Here is a 25,933-nt window from a genome sequence, read left to right as displayed (position 1 = left end):
TTTAGGAGCAATTAAATAGTAACGAGTAAGCATCTCTTCATTATTCAAGGTTTTTCCATCTTAATAAAACCTTGTAACGAGATCAATATAATGCAAACTTTAAAATAGTGGTATTGTATCTACTGAAAATAAAAGTAACCGAGTAAGGGAGATGTGAGAGCATCTCGTTCATGAGAGGTAATGGTTACAGTTTCCAAATGTTGTGAGGGAAATGAGTTTGCAGGACGGATTTGTATCTGGGGCAGAAGAGGTTTGCAGATTTGGTGAATTATGCCTCTAGAGCGCCTGTAATTTATTTTCCGCTTTTGCTCTGAGGACCTTACCACCCCTAGGCATCACCTGACCCACCAACTCTGGACTGCAAAAGCCCTAGCAGGAGTACACTACAGATGGCAGGCTGGCGCGAGGAAGGGATTACTCCTGCAGCGAATTTAAACCACTGCCTGCTGGGGAGTAACTGGCGATTTATAGGGCAAGACTGAGTCTGGGAAGTCTGTAGGAAGCTCCTCCCCTCAGCCTAGGACAGGGCGGTCCAGACTCAGCGCAGCGCCTCAGGCCAGAGCGGCGCCCCACCTCTCCTCTAGCTCCGCCCCTTCCCCGTCTCGGCCCCGCCCCTCCTCGTGGCCTTCGCGTCTTCCTTCCGGGTCGCGCTGGGCCGCGCTCGCCGCCGCCGCGCCGCAGCGCGGGACTCTGGGAGCCGCCCCCGCGCCGGTGTCTCCCGGTGCCGCCTGGGTCGCTGGTGAAGCCCACGGCGCGCACCTCTCCCGGACCCTACAGGGTACGGCCCTTCCTTTACTTCTTCCTCCTGCGGGTCTCCGTCTTCCTCCTTCGGCGCTGGGGCGGGGCCGGGCCAGGGCGGAGCGCCGCGCTTCGGGGAGCCTGGGCGCAGGGCAGAGGTCCCCACAGATCGCCCCTCCCCCGAAGCCCGCGTCGCGCTGCGGAGCTTGCTGGGCACCTGTGAATGGCTTACGTGCCTTGGGTGCTGCTTCTCTGTCCCGCTCTGTCTGCAAGGCGTGAGGCGTGCCGGCGTTCACCCTGCCTAGGGTTGTTTACACCGCGGTGTCCCTGGGCCGTGCTGACCCAGCAGCCACCCCGTCGGCCACCTGCCCGGCTGTGTACTTGTTGCTCTTGTGCGTGTTGCCTTGATTTCCCTCTGGCATCGATGGTTTTTGACTAATCAGGCCCATGTCTTCAGGGCTGCCACAAGATACCGGCAGTTTCTATGTTTAGGGGTGTCCTTAGAGTGTCGTGTTGACTTTAACCACCCACTGGGCTTCCTTGTCAACCTGTTTACAATGGGAGTGATTTTGGATTGCCTTGATGGTTCCCAAATGCTTATTGTCACATAGCCTCTAGAGGCCATCACTGATTGAAATATATACGGATAAATAGAAAGTTAAGGTGATATAAACCTGTGGTCAGGTAGTGGCGTTGACAGGATACCGTGTTTGGCGTTATGCCGTGGAGGACTGACTCTACGCCAGGGGCTGTGATCTTGCTTGTTCCAATTTGGTTGAGGACACAAGCTGCCTTTAGTGCTGCCTGGCCTGTACTCCTCGGTATCAGGCACATTTTATCCTTAAAAAGCTCACCTAATGGGTCTGTAGATCTATACTGCATATTGTAGCTGTTGGTTAAGTAAAGGGACATTTTCCTAATACATCATCAACTATCCTATAGTCCTTTATTAGATACTAAGTTATAGGAAGACCAGTACAGAGACGGTGTACTGGTCTTCCTAGTGGCAGTGTGCATCACCCTATGGTAGGAACTCTCTAATTTCTCATTGAATTGGATTCTTCTTTTCATGCTTCTTTTCTGAGTACCAACTTCTTACACTGTCTCAAATTTTGGCTTTTCTGAACCTTCAATTTCCTGCGCTTCTCTTCTGTTACTGACTTGAAAAGCAGAGAGGTCAACTCAATGTAAAATGGTTAATTTCTTCTCTATAATGCTATGATCTAGTGATGCAATTATAGTACTCTGTACGTGGCATCTTAAAATATTGCTAACTGCTTATCTTTTACTTTGAACATGGTCAGTTAGCAAAAACTGCCCCTTTGTTCTTTGCTCTCTTAGTCTCTGCCTTAATTTTCCTAGGATCAACATTCTGTCTTAACTTAAGGAGCTAACTTTGCTGTCCTCTTAGACCTTTTGCCACATGAGGTGTGTGTGTGTGTGTGTGTGTGTGTGTATGTATGTATTCACCTCTGTTTTTTTCTAGTACTTTTTTAATGTTTGTTTATTTTTGAGAGAGCACCTACAGGTTCTTGTGTAGGAGGGATAGAGAGAGGGAGAGAGAGAATCCCAAGCAGGCTCCTGTGTTATCAGCGCAGAGCCAAAGGCCAGGCTTTATCTTACAAATTGTGAGATCACAACCTGAGCTGAAATGAAGAGCAGGCGCTTGACTGAGCCAAGCAGGTGCCCCTCTTTAAGTACCTTTAATGATCTTATTCTTCCCATCTATAAATCTTTAACCTACCTCAAGAATATTTTCACGTGAGAAAGGAAGTAGGGCGCTTCCCCCCACCCAAAATTGTTAGGCAGTGATCCCATCTTTATTTGTTGGATTCTGTTTTTTCCTACTGATAACAAATACTCCATTTATCCAAGGCCTTAATTCTTGTGTATTCTTAGGATGTTTTCTGAACTGTTGTTCAGTGATCTCTGGCTTCTTGTGCTGATACCGTGCTGCTTTTCTTATTCTAGCTTTATAATGTGTTTAATATCTAGTGATTAAAATAGTGTCTGGTATGTTGTAGGCCACTAAATATTTTTGGAATGATGACACTTGGTAGGGGTAACTTGATTTCCTTGTTACTCCTCCCCGCCCCCCCCCCTTAAAGTCTCTTGTCTATTCTTGAAATTATTTTTTAGCTAGACTTTTTCATGGTGAGTTGAATCATTAACCATTGTTAGATAATAAATCCCTTTTCTTGGTACCTCAGAACTCGCCATGTAGAGTTGCTCCTCAGAGTTGTAGGTAGAAAAGCAGCTGTTCAAAATCCTCCTGTCTCTAGACTTTGCATTATGTTATTTACCAGTAAGTGTAGTGTGTCTCGTCAGCTATGACTCAGGACTTTCTCTACCTGGTTTCAGCAGCTCTGAGGGATAAGTGCCGATAAAAGTGATACCCAGGACAGCCCCATGTCCATTTGTATTTTACCATCCCAACTGGACATCTTAAATGTAATGAATTTTCAAGTGCTGCTGTAATAGATCCTTAGAAACTTTATTAGATTATAAAATAAATATATACATTCTTCAAAAAAAGTCAAGTAATACAGAAGTAGCCAGAGGAGAAAGTGAAAGTGTTGTGTGCCCACCTACCCCATAACTCCATTTCCCAGAGATCATCATTACTTAATCATTTGTTCTCTCTCCTTCCAGACTTTAAAAATACATATGTATAAGTCTACATTTATTTCATAAATGGCACTATATATATATATATATGTATATATATAATTTTCTATAATTTCCAGCTAGTAATAATTGATGAGCATCTTTCTGTGTCACTGCATTGAACATTATCTTTTTAAAGTCTTTTTGGTATTTCAGTGTAGGAATAACCTAAAATTTATTTAACTGATCCCCCTGTTGGTATTTAAGCTATTGCAAATTTATTTCTATCAGAGACAAACTGCAGGGATCATTTTTGTATGTATATATTTGTTTGCACTTTTGTTTATTTCCTTCGTGTAAATGCTTAGATAAGCAACTGCTGGGTCAAAGGCTGTATACATTTTAAATTATGATAGATTGTCATATTGCTCTTCAAAAGGTATTGGAAGAGTAAATTTATATACTTTACAAGAATGCTGCTGCTACCATATCATTGCCAAGATTTGTCACAGATCTGAGATTTTACCCTACTTGCAAGCCAACAGTTTCATGGATACTGGCAGAAGACATGAGACTCCTGGGCCAGAGACAAAGCACAGCAACAGCAGTAACCAGAGTATCATCGTTTTCTTGTGCTTCTTCCTTGAACCCCAGTTTCTGTGGGGTGATGTGATAAGGACTAGGTGACTGTAGCACACACAGTAGATTGCATTATAGGACAGGAAGCCTGAGTGTAAGAAACCTGAATCTTTCATTATGGGCTGCAAGTAAACTTGCTTAACCTTTGCCCTACAGAGAGGCATTATATTTATTTTTCTGGTTAATAAACAAACCTGCCCTCTGCTCCAAAGGGAAACCTCTCTTTACCATGGACGTTTGCTATGTAGACATCCTTGAAAAAATAATCTGGAACAGAGGCCATCAGTGCCTCTGCTTATAAGGCCTACAGAAACATGAGAGACCTGTGAAGAATTGTCTCAAAACATAGCTGCTAAGATGATACCATCATTTTTACTTTTTTTTTACATTTTAGTAATTTTATGGATGAAAAATGCTATTTTTTTACTCTTAATTTTTATATTTCTTTGCTTATTGGTGGAGTTAAATATCTATAAATGTTTACTGGTCATTTGTATTCTTTTGTAACTTACATGTTCTTCCTCTTTGCTTAGTTTTCTGTTGAAGTATTTCTGTTTTTCTTAGTGGTAATAGTTCTTTACATGTTGTGGCTCTTAGTGACTTGGTATACCATTTGATAATATATTTTTTTTCATAGTCTATATTCTTTTAATGTTCCTGGGAACTTTTGCTATATATACATTTTTATAGTATTTATGTTGTCAGTTCTATTATTCTCTTCATGACCTCTGAATTTCTACCCCAAGATTATTAAGATACTTTGTACATATTCTCTTAATTGGATATTTTGTATCATAAATTTAGATTAAGAAATAGTTGCTATGTTAATATCCTAAATTTACTTTTCTAAATATCTGGATATTTTTCTAAAACATTTATTTTGATAAGCCATCCTTTCCCTGTTGTTTTCATTTGACACATTTATTCTATATTATTTTTTCTTCAAAATTGACAAATTAGTAAGTAAAATATGTTGGTTTCCTACTGTGACTACGAATGTGGTTGAATTCATCCTATGTGTAATCGCTTGGATTTTAATCTTACAAAATACAAAATATCCTTTTTTCCTTGTTTAATGATTTTTTTTGCCTTGAAGTCTATACTGTCTGATACTACTGTTGGCATCTCTGTCAGTTTTGTGTGTGCCAAATCTATATTGCCCATGTTTAATTTTAATCAGCCTACATCATTTTGCTTTACTTGCCTCTCTTGTAAACCTCAGACATCATATAGCTGGACGTTTCTTTCTCCAGTCTTGCCCCTGTCTTAAACTGAAAGTCTGTAAGAGAATAATTATAGATTCACATGCAATGATAAGAAACAATATAGAGAAATGCCTATGTACACTTCACCTAGTTTCCTCCTGTGGTGCATCTTGCATAACTAAAGTATAATATTACACCTAGGGAATTGACATTGGTACAATCTACAGACCTCATCTAGATTTCATAACTTTCACGTGCTCTCTTAGGTGTGTTTGCATTTAATTCTCTGTAGTTTCTTTTTAAAAAAAAAATTTTTTTTTCAACGTTTATTTATTTTTGGGACAGAGAGAGACAGAGCATGAACGGGGGAGGGGCAGAGAGAGAGGGAGACATAGAATCGGAAACAGGCTCCAGGCTCCGAGCCATCAGCCCAGAGCCCGACGCGGGGCTCGAACTCACGGACCATGAGATCGTGACCTGGCTGAAGTCACGACTCCGCCACCCAGGCGCCCCAATTCTCTGTAGTTTCATATAGATCTTGTGACCACCACCATAGTCAAAATACAGAACAGTTCCATTACAGAGATTCCTTGTGCAAAAGGCTTTATCTTTTCATAGGAAAATTTAACCTATTCATATTTATCTTTTTTCTTCTCCCTTGCAAGTTTGGAAATTATAAAACCATCTATATAATTGTTTCCCTTATACTTCCTCTTAATAATATGAGACTGTGACTCCTTGCCTTCCCTACATTCTTAGTTTTATTGACTTGATTTCTTTTTTATATTACTTGTTTTTCCCCAACCATCCTTTTCACCTTCACCAGTACTGTGTCTGTAATGATTCAAATTTGACTATAAAGTCACTAGTGACTTGAATATTATGTCTTTCCCTTTTAAAAATATTTATTTTGGGGCGCCTGGGTGGCTCAGTCGGTTAAGCGTCTGACTTCGGCTCAGGTCACGATCTCACAGTTTGTGAGTTCGAGCCCTGCGTCGGGCTCTGTGCTGACAGTTCAGAGCCTGGAGCCTGCTTCACATTCTGTGTCTCCCTCTCTCTCTGCCCCTTCCCTGCTCATGCTGTGTCTCTCTCTGTCTCAAAAATAAATAAACATTAAAAAAAAAAAATAAAAATATTTATTTTAACTCTTTTGTTTTTTGATTGGAATACTTTTAAAGACTGTTTTTAAGGAGAGTTATAGGAAGTATGTTTGCATGTCAAGAAATATTTTTCATTTTGTTGTTTTTCTGTGAATAAGAGTTTAAGTACATTTTTTCTTCTGTAGAATTTCTGAAATATTACATTATATTCTAGCATGTACTTGAATTTTCATCAGCTTCAGTCTCTTGAATCCATTTTATATAGGCATTAGGTTTCTTGCATTTGTATTCCAAGTCACTTATCATTTTTTCATTTAAATTTTTAACTTTAGCCACCATGTTTTTAATTTCAAAGACCTTAACATTTAAAAAAAATTAGTTCTACTTGTTTTATGAATCCCATACTCTATTAATCCACACGAAAGGTAACAACTGTTATTTGACAGTGCTCTTCTATCATTTATTAACTTTTTTTTTTTAATTTTTTTTTTCAACGTTTATTTATTTTTGGGACAGAGAGAGACAAAGCATGAACGGGGGAAGGGCAGAGAGAGAGGGAGACACAGAATCAGAAACAGGCTCCAGGCTCCGAGCCATCAGCCCAGAGCCCGACGCGGGGCTCGAACTCACGGACCGCGAGATCGTGACCTGGCTGAAGTCGGACGCTTAACCGACTGCGCCACCCAGGCGCCCCTATCATTTATTAACTTTTTATTGGAGACCATTTGTTCTAATTGCCCAACTTGTTTCCTGGTCTTTAAGATGGCTAATTCTACTCATATCTATAAATGCATATCTATGTTGACTGATTTGTACCTGGTTGGGAATCTCTGTGGTCATGAAGGTCACTGTTCACTCTTCTGGACAGGTAGTTTCCTAAAGCCAGGTGAGTGGTAGGGGCTCTGTGATGCCGCTTTGTGCTAGACATAATGAATGGGCAGGACATGCCAACTAATAGGTATCTTTCAGGGTATGCTGGTCAAGAAGAGGCCAATAAAGTAGGGCTCCCGTAAACAAGCCGGTATGGGGATATTAAATCTCCAGTTTGACTTTGTTTTGGTCCAAAACAAAGACAAATCGAAAGCACACAGAACAGTTCCATTATCCTACGAATTCCTTTGTGAGGGCCGTTTGTAATCATTGGAGTCAACCTCTGTCTTTTCCCCTAACTCTCTGGCAATCACTGACCTATTTGTCTTCCCTATGGTTTTGCTTTTTCCTAGAGTCTTATAAATGAGGTTATACAATATGTAGCCTTTCAGTGTGGCTTCTTTCACTTACAAAATCATTTTAAGATTCCTCTGTGCTATTGGCTGAATCAATGGTTCATTCCTTTTTATTACTAAGTAATATTTCATTGTATGGATAGTTGTTTAATCTTTCATCTGTTGAGGGATATCTTGGAGTGATTATGAATAAATATATAAACATTTGTATACAGATTTTTGTCTGAAAATAGGTTTTATACACTTGAATAAATAAAGTAGGAGTGAGATTGTTAGATGTTTTGGTGAGGGTATGTTGAACTGTATTATAAACTGCCAAAGTGTTCCAAAGTGGCTATACCACTTTGCATTCCCACCGGCAATGTTTGCAGCATCCAATTTGGTATCATCTTAAAATTTCATTAATCTATAATTAACTGTTCCCAGGTTTAAGTTATTAAATACTATCTGTCCCAGGGTTTACCTTTTTGAAATTATGCTTGACATTGCTCTTAAGTAAAATGTTTGCTAGGATACACAAAAATACGCAATAAAAGAAGAAAATGATAAATTGGACTTAATAAAAATGGAAAACTTTTCTCTTTAAAAGATATTATCAAATAGATGAAAGGCCAGGCACAGACTGGGAGAAAGTGTTTGCAAAACATATCTGATAAAAAAACTTGTATCTAGAATGTATAAAGAACTCTTACAACTCAATAATGTGAAACCAAGAAAACCTGATTTTAAAAATGGACAAATTAGACATCTCACTAAAGAAGATACAAATGGCAAATAAAGATATAAAAAAATGTTCCACGTCATTAAAACAAGATATTTCCACCCACCCACTGGAATGGCTACAGACTGACAGCATTAACTACTGATGAAGGTGTGGAACAACTAGAATTGTCACACACTGCTGGTGGAAATGTAAACTGCTGCAGCCATTTTAGAAACATTTTGGCACAACAAAACGAAATGTTTATCAGCAGGTGACAGGATATGTCCACATAATGGGTATGATTCAGCAATAAAAGGGAACAAACTGCTGATACACATAATAACAGGGATAAATCTTAAAGATAGGCTGTGCAAGATAAACTAAACAGAATACAGATATATTATTTCACTTATGTAATTCTAGAATAAAGGACAATCTGACTTACAGTGATAGGAAGCAGATTATTTTTTATCTGGTGCAGGAAGTGGATGGGATGGGACACCTGAGTGGCTCACTCAGTTAAGCATCCGACTCTTGATTTTGGCTCAGCTCATGATCTCGCAGTTTGTTAGTTCAAGCCCTGCATCGGGCTCTGTGCTGACAGTGCACAACCTGCTTGGGATTCTCTCTCCCTCTCTCTCTGCCCCTCTCCTACTTGTGTGCGTGTACATGTACTTGCACCCTCTCGCACTCTCTCTCAAAATAAATAAGTAAACTTAAAAAAAAAAAAAAGGAAGTGGATGGATGATTGGAAGGGGGCACCAAGGAAACTTTTGTGCTGAATGGAAACATTCTATATTTCAGTTCTGGAAATGATTACATTGGTATGTGTCTTTGTCAAAACTCATTAAACTATACTCTGAGCCTGGGTGGCTCAGTTGGTTAAGCGTCCGACTTCGGCTCAGGTCATTTTCTCAAAGTTCGTGAGTTCGAGCCCTGCATTGGCCTCTGTGCTGACAGCTCAGAACCTGGAGCCTGCTTGGGATTCTGGGTCTCCCTCTGTCTCTGCCCCTTCCCCATTCGTGCTCTGTCTCTGTGTGTCTCTCTCTCCCTCTCTCAAAAATAAATAAACATTAAAAAAATTAAAAACAAAAACTATACACTTAAAGTGGAGTACTTTTTTTGGAATGTAAATTGCACACCAAAGTTAATTTAACAGTACTATACCATTTTAGTTAGTTGCTCTTTTTGCAAGAATGGCTAGAAGTGACATATCCATGATCCTGTAGTTGGATTTTTGTTAGGGAGGCTAAGTATAAATGTAATATATTTCTGTTAGGTAAAATGCTCTTTGTTTTACTGTACAAAAATGTACAGTTAGTATTTGGCTAAAGTAAATTCAATATAATGTATGGTTTTAAGAGCTAGAAAGATTTTTTCTGGCTTCAGTGAGTCTATTAAAATTGCCCTTAACCAGATATTCCTAATATTTTAGACTTTAGTTAAATGTACATAGTGTATCTGCCAAAGGTTTAGGGTTATTTTACCACTCAGATGGCTTATTCTTACCCATTATTAACAATGAAGAAAACGGTAAAATATGGATAGTATAGCATGGTGGTATCTGTACCTAAGGTACTTTATATATCGTATCTGTGTTTTTAGGAACATGTCCTTCCTTGTCACTTTTTTTTTAAACTTTAACTCAGTTTATTGACACAGTAACACAGCACACTTGCCTCCCTGACACCCCCACTCCCCTCACCCAATCTAGAGCTTTCCCCCTTCCTCCCCTGTTAGAATGAGCTGTTCAGTGAAGACAGAGAAGGGCAGGCCACTTCTACACCCCCAGTCCCACCTTTAAGCCCTACGGGGCAGGGTCTCAGGCACTACTTAGAATCTGTTGAGAGAGAGGAGGGGCAGTCAGCACTATGCAGGGCCAGGCAGAGGCATCCAGCCCCTAAGAGCAGATTCCCACACAACCCCCAGGTTCTTCTTCCTCTCTGCTCTTTGTGACCCTAGGAAGGGGACATGTTGGGGCCTGGGCCTGCAGCTGGGAGCAAGAACTCCTGACTGATTTGCAAATTGGGAGTTTGGCTAATGTTTTAAGGCCTAGGGCCCTGGCACCCTAAGGAAAGCCCTGGTGGTGGGAGTGAACTTCAGTGCCCCTGTTTAAAATGTATTGATAACATTAAACAGATTAAGCTGGCTGCCAGAATAACCCTAAACTGTAAAGAAGGAGGGGATCAGACCTGGTTTCTCCAGGCCAGACACAAAACTTTTGTTTTGTTTCCTTTTTTTTTTTTTTTAAACAAAACAAAACAAAACAAAACATTGACTCCTTAATTCCTTTCTCTTGCTACTAAAGAATGGTCATGAAGTATTTCATAAATTGAGATTTGGTTGTTAAAGTATAGGAAAGAAAGAGAGAGAAAACATTCTGCATAACTAACCATGATCAGTTTCTAGTTTAAATTGATTCTAAATCTTATCCCTTGTTTTCTGACAAGTTTATTTGTAATTTGACTTCCTCTGTACTTCTTGCTTAGTCCTCACCGATCATTCATCACCTCAGCAGAAGTTTTGAAATGCTACTTTTTGTAGTTTTGAGTGCTACTTTGATTCCCAGAAGAGAAAGAAGTACTGTTTGTCTTTGGTTTTCAGGATTTTTCCTGCACCTTTAGATTTTTCTTTCTCAGTGGTTCCCCTGCCTTCTTTTGCTCTAGATTTTCAAGAATCTTTGAAGCTGGATAGGAGGCTCTATTTTCCCAGTTCCTACGCTTGGTTCAGTTAAGAACTCTACACATTTATTCTATATTGGGACCTTGTTGGATAAAAACTAATCAGAGTAAAAGTCTTTTAACTGGAGGAAGATTTACTTAGAGGAAGAGAGAGGCACATCAAGTAGTAATATTCCGTCTCCGGTAGTCTCCTTACTGACAGTGTTACATTATTTTAATATAGTACATTGTAATGTAAATAATTATGGTGAAGACAGAGGGCTGCTTTGCCTCGGTCTGTGCTCCTTCGTAGCTCATCTAATACCAGAACTGTATCAACTTGTCTTTTTACCCTTGCTCTTTTTTATTATTGCCTTTCTCAGCTTGTCTGTGTCCTCTTGCTCCTAGGTTATCACTTTTTCTAAGAATTTACTTTTCATTCATAGTTTTTCCAGTGCTTAATCATCCTCCAGTCTTTAACATAGATTTGGAGTGCTAAAAAAAAAAAAAAAAAAAAAAAAATTCATTGTATTTGAGAAAATAGTTTCCTTTTACCTTTCCAATCATCTCTTTCATGAATCTTTCTTTAATTTCAATCAGTTTCTTTGTAGCCAAGGTCAAGTCTCTTTTATGGGTTCTGGGGCTGCTTTTGTACTAACAGAGGTTACTACTTTTTTACATTCTCTTTGAAAAGTAAAATTTCAATATGTATACTATTCCTTATTGGATGGCTTCAAAGAAGGTCCTACATTTGATTCTTACCTATTGTGTTTCGGTTTTTATTATCCATTTTTTCCCCTCTTTTGCTCTGTATCAAGGTATGGAGCTCCTTTTGCTTCATTTTTCCATCTACGTGTTCTTACCTTGAAGAGTCTCTGGCTTCATTTCTGTGTTTATTTTAATTCTGTCCAGCCATCTCCTCTGCCGGTCTTCAAAAAACAGAACAAGTGCTTCTTGAGCATATATTGGCATGTGCTAGGCCCTAACAGTGTAGTTACCATTCAGTGACATCTCAGAACTTGAGGAATTCATTGTCTGGGAGGGCAGAAAAAATGTCTCACCGTGTAAGAAATGACCCAGAAAATGTAAGAGCAGAGAAACAGTGAGTGAGCTGATGGACCCTAACAGATGAATAAGAGGGTGCCAAGTGGGGGAAGAACAGGGGCATTCCAGAGCAGCCCAGCCTCAGTGGAAGACTTGAAGACGCTGAGGTGTGCAAGCCCAGGTGTGGTGAGGGCCAGGCGGATGTTCTATGGCAAGAGTGGTGAGTGTGTAGAAGTGGAAGGGAGGGGGAGAAGACTGGTGCCCAGGTAGGGGGAGCATTCTGGAGTATTTTATCAGAAAGTCAGCCTTCGTTCAGTGGTACCTCTGTATATTTGAGGATGAAGAGGAAGAAGCCCCGGGGAGAAGTGCTCCAACAAGAGGAGGAGATATAAGAGCATGTGATGGCAGAGAAGCCTGGAGGGGGCAGGCCAGGAAAGAGGGCTGCTTCGGAGGGGCAGCTGCTGCCCTGAATTCAAATCTGATTCCATCCACTCTTCTTGACCGATATGTTCCTGCATGCGCCGGTGTCTTGATTGCAAGACACCTCTCCTCAAAAGCGTGTCTCTTGGTCCGTTTCAGCAGGATTCAGAAATGATACCATTTCACGTTTGGCCTTTCTTCTTGATACCTTACCACATTATGCACTCTTACATTTTGGTATGATGCTGCGGAGCGGCCCCGACCCTCGTTTTCCCCCAGCTCTTCTCGGGCACGTCTCCGCGGGCCGCTCTGCGGAGGTACCGTGATGGGGATTGCCTTCAGTGTCTGGCCGTGCCTTGTTGCCCGTCCTCTTTCCTTTTCCCGGATCTTTTCACTTGACGCGGAGAATCCTCCTTGAGTTTTCAACTTGTCTCTAGCTTCTTGCCTCCCACTGTGAACCTAGCCTTGGCGTGGTCCTGGCTGCGGTTCCTTCTGATTGCCTCCTTTTGTTTATTGTATGAAAAGTCCTTTCCATCCCTCCTCTTCCCCGTGCCGGAGCTCTAGCCGCCTTCTCTGCAGCGCCTGCCATCCTGCTTCTCTCCGCCTCATCGACTCCCCATCTCACTTCAAATCTCAGTAGAAAACATATGTTCTCCCTTGTCTACACCTCTTAATTTCTCTTCTCCACTGTTACTGCTTTCTCTGCAATTGTATTTAACTTTGTTAAGCATTTTAGAATATGAAAGATGTAGTTGAAAATAAAGTTGTAGTATAATAAAATCATGTCGTGTAAAGCACGTTGTTTCCCAAGGAGTATGAGAGTCTCAGGATAGACGTTCAAATGGCTGTCGTTCTGTATTCCTTGATTGTGCTAGTAGAAAAGTTCCATGTGTTGTGGAGAATTTCTCACCTCCTAGCCATTGTTGGCGAGTAATTGGATTAAATGACTAACAAGATAACAATCACCCTATTTCTAATTCTGACTTGTTAAGTGGAAAATAATATTTGTATATGTTGTAAGAGTTTTCACAATTAAAGGTGCATTTTGAATGAACCAGAAAAGAAAATGCCTCTCAAAAGGTATATTTTGTAATCATCCTTTTGGACCAGTTTAGTGTAACAGACTAATATTTATTTATTTGAACCAGGTGGGAAAAGTCATTTTGCCTTTGAATCCCATTCTCCCCATAAAATAGAATTATTGTATCTTTTACATTTGGTTCATTGCCCATTGGGATATTCATTGGTTATCACAAATTGCCTCCATGCCTTGGCTAAAGTCCAGACAGTACGTAGACGATTTGGACTTAAGCATTGGCCATTGCCACCCACATGAGTCCTGAGACTATGGCTCCAATCCCCTTTTCAGCTTCATTTGCCAGGGAAAAGTAGAGTGAGCTAGCCTTTCTTCTCCATATGTTCTTCCCCAGCCGCCCCAAACATTTTGATGTGTCATCTGAGTGATTGGAAAGGAGTTTAGAATCAATGAAGGGTGTTAACAATGGGTTTGCACATTTCCTTTTTTATTTCTATGCCTTGTTTATTTTCAAAAAGCAGGTTTTAACTTTATTACATTTTTCTGAATAGTACTGCTGGAAAAGAATAAATATATTTGCTTTTTCTGTGTACTATACACTGCTTTTCCTTCTTTCAAAAATTTCTTTTGTCATTTTTAGCTTTATCTTAAAAAATAACAATTATTGTTATTCGTGGTTGGAAAAAATAAAGCATCCATTTACATTTCTCTTGTACTCTGCAGAAGTTTGAATACATAATACATATATTTACAGTTTATAACTCACTTTTACATATGTTGCTTCAATGTAAAATTTTACTGCAACACAGCTTTAAAATGATATTGCTCATATGGCACTCTTGCTGCTTTTGATATTATCCCATATTCTGTAGTAGTAAAAGCTAGCTGGGAAACAGAAAGTTTGTGGCTTAGTATGTCAAATAGAATTTGGCTATCCCAATTTGTCTCCATCTTTTTGCCCAGAATGATTGTGAAAGTTCACATGAATGATGATATCTTATTTTGCAGATGTATCTTTGGTTTTATGAAATTTTTACTTTCTGATAAATGCAGTCTTATAAAGAAAGTGAAAGAAGCTTATTCGAAGCAGTTTACAGACTGTGGAGTGAGAAGTGATGTCCAAAGATTATAAAGCCAGACCCATCCGTCCACGTTGCAGGTGGCCTACCTGTCACGCTCATGAAGATTTCCAGGAATAAAACTTGCAGTCTTCCAGTAGTCTGTCACTTGAGTTGGATACTTATAAATTGTTCTTTATTTCCTAAATTTCATTTTGCAGTTTATTTTATTCTTTTTCTTTTAAGAGACAGAAGGACCAAATAAATTCTTTGGGAAATTACCCCTGTTGATTTACCTGGGAGCCTATTTGGGAATGAAGTGTATATGATCAAAGAGCTGTATCATTTTAAATTTTGGCATTAAATATTTGAGATTTGTGCATTTGTAAATTTTTTCTTTGCAACAGATTTATACTTGTAGGTGAAATATTTTTTTTTTTTTTTTTTTAATTTTTTTTTAACATTTGTTTATTTTTGAGACAGAGAGAGACAGAGCATGAACGGGGGAGGGTCAGAGAGAGAGGGAGACACAGAATCTGAAACAGGCTCCAAGCTCTGAGCAGTCAGCACAGAGCCCGACACGGGGCTCGAACTCACGGACTGTGAGATCGTGACCTGAGCCAAAGTCAGCCGCTTAACCGACTGAGCCACCCAGGTGCCCCTGTAGGTGAAATATTTGAATAAAGAAGTGCGTACTAGATAATTATTTTTTCCCACACTGATAACATGACCTATACTTTAGCACTTGGTGTTACATTTTCTGAGGTGAATCCAAATTGTCGATTCCTGGTACATCAACTGTAGGAACATGTGCTGCAGACCCACCTTATTTATTTTAATACGTGTTTTGTTACTCTTCTCCAGAAATTGTCTTGTTCAGATTGTTCTATTATTTCTTGTTCTTGGAGTGCAAGTTCCTTCACTTAGTGAGTCTGCCTACTGACTGTCCTTCATCGTGGTTCATTTTCTCTTGTAGTCTGTGCGTTTTTACTGTGCCGTATCTTTTGTAAGGGTTTAGTCTGTCCTGTGTCGTGGAAGCATCCCCGCAGAGAGGTTTCCCATCTACCCCTATCAGCTTCTAAAGTTTTACCAGCTCAGGACTACTTTTTTGGGGGGTTTTTTGGGGGCTTAGGGATGGGGTAGCGTGAATTTAGGCCCATGCTTTTTGGCTTAGGGATGAAGGTAGTGTGAATTTAGGCCCATGCTCTTTATGAGGCATGATATATGCCTAATAGGGTCTGATTTCCCTCTAGCAACTTTTCTCCATTGCCTAAATTGGTGTCCTATCTTCTTAGGCTTCTTGGCCATTGAGCTAAGTTTTTATATACCTGGTTTCACAGATAGGATGATCTTTCCTAATGTTTGGCTTTATGAAGATCTTCCAGAGGTCACCTCTGGCTTGAAATAACCTTTCTGCATGGGTGTTAGAAGGTCCCCTAATAACCATTAAGGCCTGTAACTGGTTCCGAGAGTTGTATTAGCTTCAGCTCCTGCTCTGTGCTGTTTGTTTCTCATAGCTGTGGATTTTCCTCACTTGTTTCAAGCTCAGTTCTTTCATTACTGTTTTACTGGTTATATTTCAGTGTGTTTGCATCTGGCTGGGATTAAGAGGCACAAGAATGCTGTTATATAATTTTAAATTATTTTAGACTTTTATAGTGTTTTTTGTTTGCCCATCACCTTTCTGTAAACATGACAATATTTTGTACCTACCATGTTCTTCGTACTTTGAGAAATGAAGATCTTTGGCTGGATTCCCTCCTTCAAGAAACTTAGTGTAAACCCTTGTGGAGCTAAGGTATATATCTGATACCAAGGTGGTGTCAGAGACTAAACATAGTGAGTAAAGTGGCTGGAAAAGGAATGATAGAGGCAGACAGACCTAGAGTAATACAGTGTTTAGGGGTTGACTGAATTTACTGGGTTAGACAAATAGATGTGGGTCTAGCTTGAGGAGAACCTTGGAAGGTCAAACTAAAGAACTTAGACTATGTCTTATAGGTAAGAAAAAAATTATTGAAGGCTTTTGAGTGGCAGGGACATTTAAGGTATTAGTCTTAGTGTTAAGTTTTGAAAGGCTCACCCATCACTCTACTAAAGAAAAGTTATATTTTCTTAGGAGAAGTTAAACTTCTGTTAAACTTCTAAACCTTAGGCACAGGCATGAGTATATTTGAATTCCTTGTTTGTGTACACCAGAGGTACCTACTCAACATGGACAGAGGTTAAGCCTGTGTTACAAACCAATGAAGTTGGCTGGGAATAATGGCAGCTGCCTGGAGAGTATAGAGCTCTTCTAACAGGGGGCCCTCTTGATTTTTTAAGGGTTGCAACCTAGTCAGACTTTTAAAAAGTACTATTTGAGTATGGTATTGGCACAAATATAGACATATAGATCAATGGAAGCAGAAAAGAGATCCCAGAATAGACAGCCCATGCTTATATGATCAATTAATCTGTGACAAAAGAGACAAGACTCTACAATGGGGAGTAAACAGTCTCTTCAATAAATGCTGCTGGGAAAACTGGACATCTACATGTAAAGGGATGAAACTGGACCACTTTCTAACAGCATACACAAAATGGATTAAAGACCTAAATGTGAGACCTGAAACCATAAAAATCCTAGAAGTGAACCTAGATAGTAGTTTCTTTGACATTGGTTAGAGCAACATTTTTCTACATGTGTCTCCAAAAGCAAAAATAAACCATTGGAGCTACATCAAAATAAAAAGCTTTTGCACAGCAAAGGAAATAGTCGACAAGACAAAAAGGCATCCTACTGAATGGAAGAAAATATTTCAAATCATATATCCAGTAAGGGGTTAATATCCGAAATATATAAAGAACTCATGCAACTCAATACCAAAACAAACAAACAAACAAACAAACAAAAAAACAAACCAAAAAACCAGTCTGATTAAAAAATGGGCAGAGGACCTGAATAGTCATTTTTTCAAAGAAGACATACAGATGGCCAACAGACACATGAAAAGATGCTCAGCATCACTAATCATGAGGGAAATGCAAATCAAAACCACAATGAGATACCACCTTACACCTGTCAGAATGGCTAAAATCAAAAAGACAAGAAATAACAAGTGTTGGTGAGGATAGGAGAAAAAGGAACCCTCATGCACTGTTGGTGGGAATCTAATTGGTATAGCCGCTGTGGAAAACAGTATGGAGTTTCCTCATAAAATAAAAAATAGAAATACTGTATGACCCAATAATTCTACTACTGGCTATTTACCTAATGAAAATAGAAACACTAACACAAAAAGATACATTCACCTCTATGTTCTTTGCAGCATTATTTATAATAGCCAATATATGGAAGCAACTTAAGTGTCCATTGATAGATGAATAGATAAAGAAGATGTGGTGTGTGTGTGTGTGTGTGTGTGTGTGTGTGTGTGTATGCACACACACACAGGAATATTATATGGCCATAAAAAAGGATGAGATCTTGTCATATGTGACAACACGGATGGACCTAGATGGTATTACACTAATTGAAATAAGTGAGACAGAGAAAGACAAATACCATGTGACTTCACTTATATGTGGAACCTAAAAACACAAATGAATAAACAGAATCAGACCTATAAATACAGAGAACACTATAAGTTGTCAGAGGGAAGGGTGTTGATGGATGGGCTAAATAGGTGAAGGGGAGTGGGAGATACAGGCTTGCAGTTATGGTATGAATAAGTGATGGGAATAAAAGGCACAGCATAGGGAATATAGTCAGTGATATTGTTATAGCATTATATGGTGACAGATGGTAGCTACACTTGGGGTGAGCACAGTATAAGTGTATATAGTATAGTGTAGAGATGCTGAATCACTATGTTTTACATATGAGCCTAATGTAACATTGTGTATCAATTATAATCAGAATTTTTAAAAAACAAAAATAAACAATGAGATAAAAAGTACTGTTTGGTCCCCATAACACATGTCTGCCCACATACTTTGACCCGTAAGCTATAGGTTTGTAGCGTTTATATAGAAAGGGGTCATTATATTTTTACTACATTCTGTCATGAAATTTTGTTTTTTCATTAAAATTTTTTTTAATGTTGATTTATTTTTGAGAGGCAGAGCATGAGCAGGGAAGACTAGAGAGAGGGAAACCAAGAATTCGAAGCAGGCTCCAGGCTCTGAACTGTCAGCACAGAGCCTGTCTTGGGGCTCAAACCCATGAACCACAAGATCATGACCTGAACCGAAGTCGGACACCTAACCGACTGAGCCACCCAGGTGCTCTTGTCATGAAATTTTAAATAAATTATTCAGAATTGTCCACAAGATTCAGAAACATGTAACCTGTTCAGTTAGAAAGTTCTATATCAAATAAATAGCTGTTTATGTTTATCTGTCTAAAAGATGATCTATAATCTTTTTGGGTTATTTGACTTCCTAAATTGGAAATAAAAGTATCTTCTAAAACTCTTATCTTATAGGTAAAAGAATGTGACGTTTCAACATTTGAACCTGAAATCAGCATGCAATTTTCAAGGCACATGGATGAATGCCAACTTTTACATTTCCTGTGTGTATCCTGTGACCATTCTCTCTGGGGTGAGTGATTTCTAAGAGTATCTGGCAGCTAACCAGATGCCAGCCAGCCATGGACTGCCCTAACAAATACTGCTAAGAGTTATAAATTAAACACTGTCTGGTGATCTGTGATGTGTAAGGCAGTTAATTTAGTTGGTCTGGATTAACTGTCAGCTCCAGAAAACTATATTCCCATAATGTGAAATCTGTACTTAGCATGTTTGGAGGTTAAGTAATAATTAACAATAGGGAATCATTTGTTAAAATGTAAAATTAAAAAATGCCTTAAGGTTCTTTCAGATTCACAGCAGTGTTTTAGTGGTTCACCATATATTTTAAATAATTTTAATTTTAAAAGTTCAAGGATTTTAGTATTTTTTGAAAGATAGAACTTTGTATGAAATGGAGTTTTTTGGATCATATATACCTTCCATTGCCTTATAATATCAGTTTTGCTTCCCACATAGCATAGAATTATATACATTTTCAATATTTAGGTTTCTTAAAAATATGTTTGATAAGTTATGCCAGAGATTTCACATTTACAGTGAGTTTGCTTTTTCAGTTTCATTCTGGGAAATTATATTGGGGGGAAAACCTAATTATTAACCTTATCCATGCATTTTTCTGCTTATTTAAATTATTTTACTTTACCAAGCCATTCATTTTTTTTTAGAACATCCTTCAAAGAGTTCATGCGTCTTACTGAGGACACCTGACCTTTTGAAGCTTCATAATTCACACCTAGATGTCACCAGTCTTTCCCATGTTAACCGTTCTGACTATGTTTTATTATATATGCCTTCGGCGCCGAGCCAGGACAGCTACAAGAGGAGAAATGATGAACAGCCATAGAGCTATAGAATCAAACAGCCGGACTTCCCCTCTCCACGCAGAGGTGGTCCAGTATGCCAAAGAAGTAGTGGATTTCAGTTCCCATTATGGAAGTGAGAACAGTATGTCCTATACCATGTGGAATTTGGCAGGTGTACCAAATGTATTTCCAAGTTCTGGTGACTTCACTCAGACAGCCGTATTTCGAACTTACGGAACATGGTGGGATCAGTGTCCTAGTGCTTCCTTGCCATTCAAGAGGACGCCACCTAATTTTCAAAGCCAAGACTATGTGGAACTTACTTTTGAACAACAGGTGTATCCTACAGCCGTTCATGTTCTGGAAACCTATCATCCTGGAGCAGTCATTAGAATTCTGGCTTGTTCTGCAAATCCCTATTCCCCAATTCCACCGGCTGAAGTAAGGTAAGACTCAGTTTTTAATGACCAGATTTTATGGCTGGAAGGTTTAGGATGTTTTAATATTGGAGGTCGTTTTTTATTCTCAACTAATTTAGACAAATTGGCTTAAAAAATTTTTTTTTAATGTTTATTTATTTTTGAGAGAGAGAGAGAGAGAGAGAGAGAGAGCGAGAGCTTGAGAGGGGAAGGGCCAGAGAGAGAGGGAGACACAGAATCTGAAGCAGGTTCCAGGCTCCGAGCTGTCAGCACAAAGCCCGATGCGGGGCTCGAACTCACGAACCACGAGATCATGACCTGAGCCGAAATCTGACGCTTAACAGACTGAGCCACCCAGGAGCCCCTAAACAAATTGGATTTTTAAAATTTTCCTTAGTTTTCTAATAGGGAAAGAAAGATCACACATTTTAAGATATGATGAATTCTTTATACCTATAACACCTTACACTATAGCATTCATATGTCATGAGATTTATGTGTCAATTTACTATAAACAAAAAAAGCATGATTTGAACTAATTGGGATGTGGGCCAATCTGAGAAGTTAGTAGGATATATGACCTGTAACATATTTAAGAAAAGTATCATATGATTGCTTTTACATACAGTGAGTAACTCAAAGTAGGCCTATAGAGTAATACTTAAGGTGGTATTTGGGGGATTAGCTTTAATATTAAGGGGATGTTTTTGTAACAAGCATATTCATTAAAAACATGTTGCTTTAAGAAATTCATGCATTCTTTCTAAAAGCCTATTTATATCAATTTGCATACCAGTGCCTCTCTTTTGTAGTTCAGCCTCCTGTGTTCTAAAAATATAATTATTTGGGGCGCCTGGGTGGCTCAGTCTGTTAAGCATCCGACTTCAGCTCAGGTCATGATCTCATGGATCATGAGTTCCAGCCCTGCATCAGGCTCTGCGCTGATAGCAGGGAGCCTGGAGCCTGGTTCGGATTCGGTGTCTTCCTCTGTCTCTCTTCTCTTCCTCAGCTCGCACTCTATCTCTCTCTCTCCCCTCTCTCTTACTCTCTCAAAAATAAACATTAAAAAATTTTTTAAATAAAAAAATAAAATAAAAATATAATTATTTGACTAGGTAATATATTCGTATGGTTCAAGAATCTAAAAAGTACATAATGCAGTCTTGCATATATCCTGTTCTCCACGTGCCTAAGACCCATCCCTCCTCAAAGAAACCACTTTTATCCACTTACTTTTTTCCAGAGTTTATGTGGATATAAGCAAAAACAAATATTTTACTTTCTTTACACACAAAATAAACATACTATTCACATTGTCCTACACCATGTTTCATTTAATACTACATATTGTGTCTTTTCATATAAGTACGAAGAGAGAGAGGTTCCTTATTCTTTTCTATAGTTGCAATGCACAGTGTATATGTATCCCAACTTATTAACCAAACGCCTATTGATGGGAACTTAATTTTTCCATGCTTTTGCTATTTTGAGAATTAATGCAATGAATAACCTTGTCATGAATCACCTCACGTGTGCAAGTATGTCTGTGGGTTAAGTTCCCAAAAGAATTGCTGAGCCAAAGGTCTGTGTATTTGTAATTTTGATATATAGTGGCAAAATCTCTTCAAAGAGCCTGTTTATTTATATTCGTATTAGCAGTGTATGTGCATACATGTTTGGCCAAAGCCTCACCTACAGAGTATGTTAATTTTAATATTTTTGCTAGTTTGGTAGGTGAAAATGTTATATAAACCTTAAGTTGGAATACTTTTATTATCTTCAAGCTTGAATATGTTTTCATGTTTAAAAGCCATTTAAGTTTCCTTCTCCTTGAACCGTCTGATCATCTTATTTGCTCATTTTTCTATTACTTGTTATCAGTTTTAAGATCTTTGTATCACTATTAATTTGTTCATTAAACATTTGTGTGTGTCTACCATATGCTAAGCATTGTTTTGGGTATCGGGGATACATCAGTGAACAATGAACAAAATAGACAAAAAGCCCTGCCCTTTTGAGTGTATTCTAACTCCAGAGCAGTTTGTGGGCACCTGTTAAACAGTAAGACTCTAGCTGCTAGTGGAGAAGGAGTGGGGACAAGGATCAGTTACCACCTGCCACATTGCTTCCTTGAAGACCCTTGTCCCCTCAACTCTAAGGGAGTACCTCCCCAGTGTCAGGAAATAAATACAGCTCGAGCTGGAAACTGCTGGAATAATCTCTATTTGTTCTTTTCAGAATGACCTCGAAAATTCATTGTGAATAATACTACTGATGAATCTATTGTTTTTTTAAACACAAAACCAGCATCGTTTAATATACAGGTTTGATTTTTTCCCCCCTGAGGGAGAAGTCCTTTGGGAAGGATCCTTTCTTACATGAGAATTGTTTAATTGGACTCTATCATTCTTTGTCTTTTTCCTACAAAGTTATCCCCTTTTTTCCTAAAAAGCTAAACAAATTTGGGAATGAGATCTATGAAACATGCAGTATCTTTAATCTAAAACATAATGTCTGCATAACTGATTTTGAGTGTAAATCATGCTCTTGGATTCCTAGCTGAGAGTTGGAGTGTGTGGTTGAGATTAAAGTGACGACTTTATTTATAGATATATCTCTAATTTGTTTAACTGAATTTTATCTTTATTCCACAGACAATACCCTTACATTTTAAGAGAAAAATAATTTAGCCAATATATATTATTGCAGAATAAGAAAGGACCTTTAAATTTTTACTGATTATGAAATCAATAGGTGTTTCATTGTTTAAAAAAACTTGTTATAAAATATCAAGAAAGAAAACATACAGGAAACAAGACCTCCACAATTCTCCCCAGACTCAGTAACTGTTAACATTTTGGTGAATTTCTTTAAACAGTCAGAAACATTGAACACCTTCTCTGCCAGTTCGCTGCTGGGAACAAAACAGAGAACCAGACAAACATGGCTCTTGTTCTTTGAGTTGTTGTAGGTCAGTCTGCAAGAAGGCCATAAGATCACAGGGAGCGTGTATTGGTGGTGGGAAGACCTAATCTGTGGGGCTCAGAGAAGTCTTCCCTGAGGAAGTAACTTAACCGAGAGCCGAAGGTTGAGTGAGGCTTTAGTTTGGATGGGAGAGGTACAGAGAGAACCACACATGCAAAGGCGAAATCATGACATGAGATCTGGGTGTTTGAAGAACTTTCTGAAAAAGGTTCGAGTGCGGAGAATAAGCTAGTGAGAGGCCACAAGCGTGTAAGTGCCATTCTTAAGATCTAGCCTAGTGGTTTCCACACTTTGGGAATCGCAGGCCTCTTGGATCCAGTTTTCCAGAAGCAGACCTTGAAGACTGCTGTTATGCAAATGATTTGCTCTGGAAGTGCTCCTGGAGAAGCCAGGAGAGCTAGGGAGAGGAAGAAGTCAGGCAAGGAGGTGCTTTCACGTGAAGTCCCAGTCTGCCTGGAGGAAAAGTTATTAGGGAGGTGGGCTCTTATACTCCCCGCACCTGTCTTGGGCTGTGGCCAGGGGAGTGGGAAGGGGAATGGAAGTCTCTCAGGCACATGCTACCCTCTGGATGGAGAGACCGTACTTTGAAGAAGGCTGCAGGTGGAGGCCCTTAGGAGCAAAGCAAGGAGATGTGGAAGGTGGGCACACAGAACTGACCAGGAGGTCTAAGTGGAATACAGGGAGAGAAAGCTGGCGGTCTTAAACTAGTAAACATAATAAAAATGATAATAAAAACTGATACAGGTTGTCACATTATTTACTTTGCTAAGTAAGTACGCGTTAAAAACACAAACAAATGGAATACATCATTTGTCATCACCATCATGTCATAAAAGAAACCTCAGTTTATACTGAGAAATTAGCATGATCAGAATCTTAAAGAATGGTTGGCATTTTACATGTATATTTGTGCATATTTTTTAAATATGAAATTTATTGTCAAATTGGTTTCCATACAACACCCAGTGCTCATCCCAACAGGTGCCCTTAATGACCACCACCCACTTTCCCCTCCCTCCCACCCCCCATAAACCCTCAGTTTATTCTCAGTTTTTAAGAGTCTCTTATGGTTTGCCTCTTTCCCTGTCTAACTTTTTACCAATACATTCCTTATTTTTCACATTTATTCATGGAAATCTCCATCACGCACTGTTATTTGGGAACCGCTGGACTCTACTACCTAATATTTTATTTGAGTATGTGGTTTTATGCCTATCTTAAGAGTTAGCAAACAAGGGAGTGGGTTGGAGTCGTTCAGGAATTTGTTTGCAGGAAATGGACTTGTAGTCCCGGAACATTCAAAATTCAAAAGCAGTCTTTCCCCATTTCGTCTGGTTGATTTCTTTGTTCAGTGAATGAAGTAGATAAGTTACAGGTAGTTCTGTAAGATCTCAGAGTCTTCTGACTTCTTGCCTACTGCCCTATTAAGAGAAAAGAAAATAGGTACTACACGGTGTCCTGGTCCTGGGGAATAAGATCTTACTGGATGCTTGTATAAGAGTCAGAAAAAGGCTAGTACAGGGTTACACATTGGAAGAGAGAGACAGAAAAAGAGGAGAAAGAAAATGACAAATTGAGGTCCTGTTAAAGAAACTGACTGGAATAAAGTTATTTGGGGATAAAATTTAGTGGTGTGGATTTTTTTTTTTTTTGAGCGTTAAAAGAAAGCATTTAATTATATAATACTGAAGTTAAGAAAGGAGAGGAAAAGAAAGTGGCTGTCACATAGAGAATTTGCTGCCAAAGGAAGTTGCTTAAGTAACAGTTTCCCAAATTGGTCATAGTCTAGTCCTGATTTTGTAGGCCAAGAAGCATGATTTTGTCATGGAAGTCGCCAGGCCCTAAAGTGGTTGGTTCTTAAAGCAGATGCTAGTTAGTTCCAATTAGAGATAGGCTGGGAGGCAGGGAATGAGTAGGTATACTATCGGAATCCTTTTCTTTTATTCTTGTTGGTTTTCCTCTTCTATCCATTTACTTTCAGCTGGTGAAATGGAGCAGTGTTGCCAAGAGAACTGTCTTTGTGCTGACTACTACATATGCTTACTAACCAGGAGAAATTTTGGTTATAGGAAAGCTTTTTGCATCTGTGTGCTTGACTTCCAACCTAAATATGTTGGAAAACTTGCTTTCTCTGGTTTCCATTGGTGAACATCTCTCTCTCTCTTTTGGTTTACCTGTTGCTTCCTGGGAGCCTTGGAGGGCCTTTCTCAATGGGGAAACGAGATCAACAGCATAGAAGGAGTGGTTTGTTTCTTTGTTTCTAAGAACTGGACACATAGTAGGCGTTCAGTACCATCAACAGAAAGGGAAATGAGTGGGCTGGTGAAGTGAATGTTATTGGTTACGATCCCAGAATTAAGTGTTCTAAAGTGCAGCCAGAATGGGATTCAGAGCTGAATCCTGCATACGTGATAGTGTAGATTTAAAATACTTACATAGGGCATTTAGAGTTGGTCAGACTTGTCTGGTAGATATATACAGTGTGTGAGCATATATAGTAAACACTTAAATGTGTGGACTATGGAGCACAATTTAATCTTGTTAATGCTGTCCTAAGTCTAGAGGATTAAAGGAGTTGGGGCTATCTCACAGAATAGTGTGTGTGTGTGTGTGTGTGTGTGTGTGTGTGTGTGTGTACGTACACCCACACGTGTGCACATGTACATTTGTTTGTATTTGCTTGTTTTCATGGACTAGGTTTTAAGATTCTGGT

General features: G+C 39.1%; 1 protein-coding gene across 2 annotated transcripts in view; it reads left to right on the top strand.

The window, feature by feature from the left end:
• Positions 1 to 642: 642 nt before the first annotated feature.
• Positions 643 to 25,933, top strand: part of FBXL4 (F-box and leucine rich repeat protein 4) — a 90,163-nt gene continuing 64,872 nt past the window's right edge. For both annotated transcript variants that reach the window (XM_047859772.1, XM_047859771.1), the window contains exons 1-3: positions 643 to 778; positions 18,906 to 19,023; positions 19,679 to 20,262. In XM_047859772.1, the coding sequence (XP_047715728.1) occupies positions 19,751 to 20,262 (512 nt within the window). In that variant the 5' untranslated portion in view covers positions 643 to 778; positions 18,906 to 19,023; positions 19,679 to 19,750. The remainder of the gene's footprint in view (positions 779 to 18,905; positions 19,024 to 19,678; positions 20,263 to 25,933) is intronic.

Source organism: Prionailurus viverrinus, chromosome B2 (assembly GCF_022837055.1).
Source record: "Prionailurus viverrinus isolate Anna chromosome B2, UM_Priviv_1.0, whole genome shotgun sequence".
Lineage (NCBI taxonomy): Eukaryota > Metazoa > Chordata > Mammalia > Carnivora > Felidae > Prionailurus > Prionailurus viverrinus.
The sequence above is the reverse complement of the archived record's forward strand: the minus strand, read 5'-3'. Positions and strand labels throughout refer to the sequence as shown.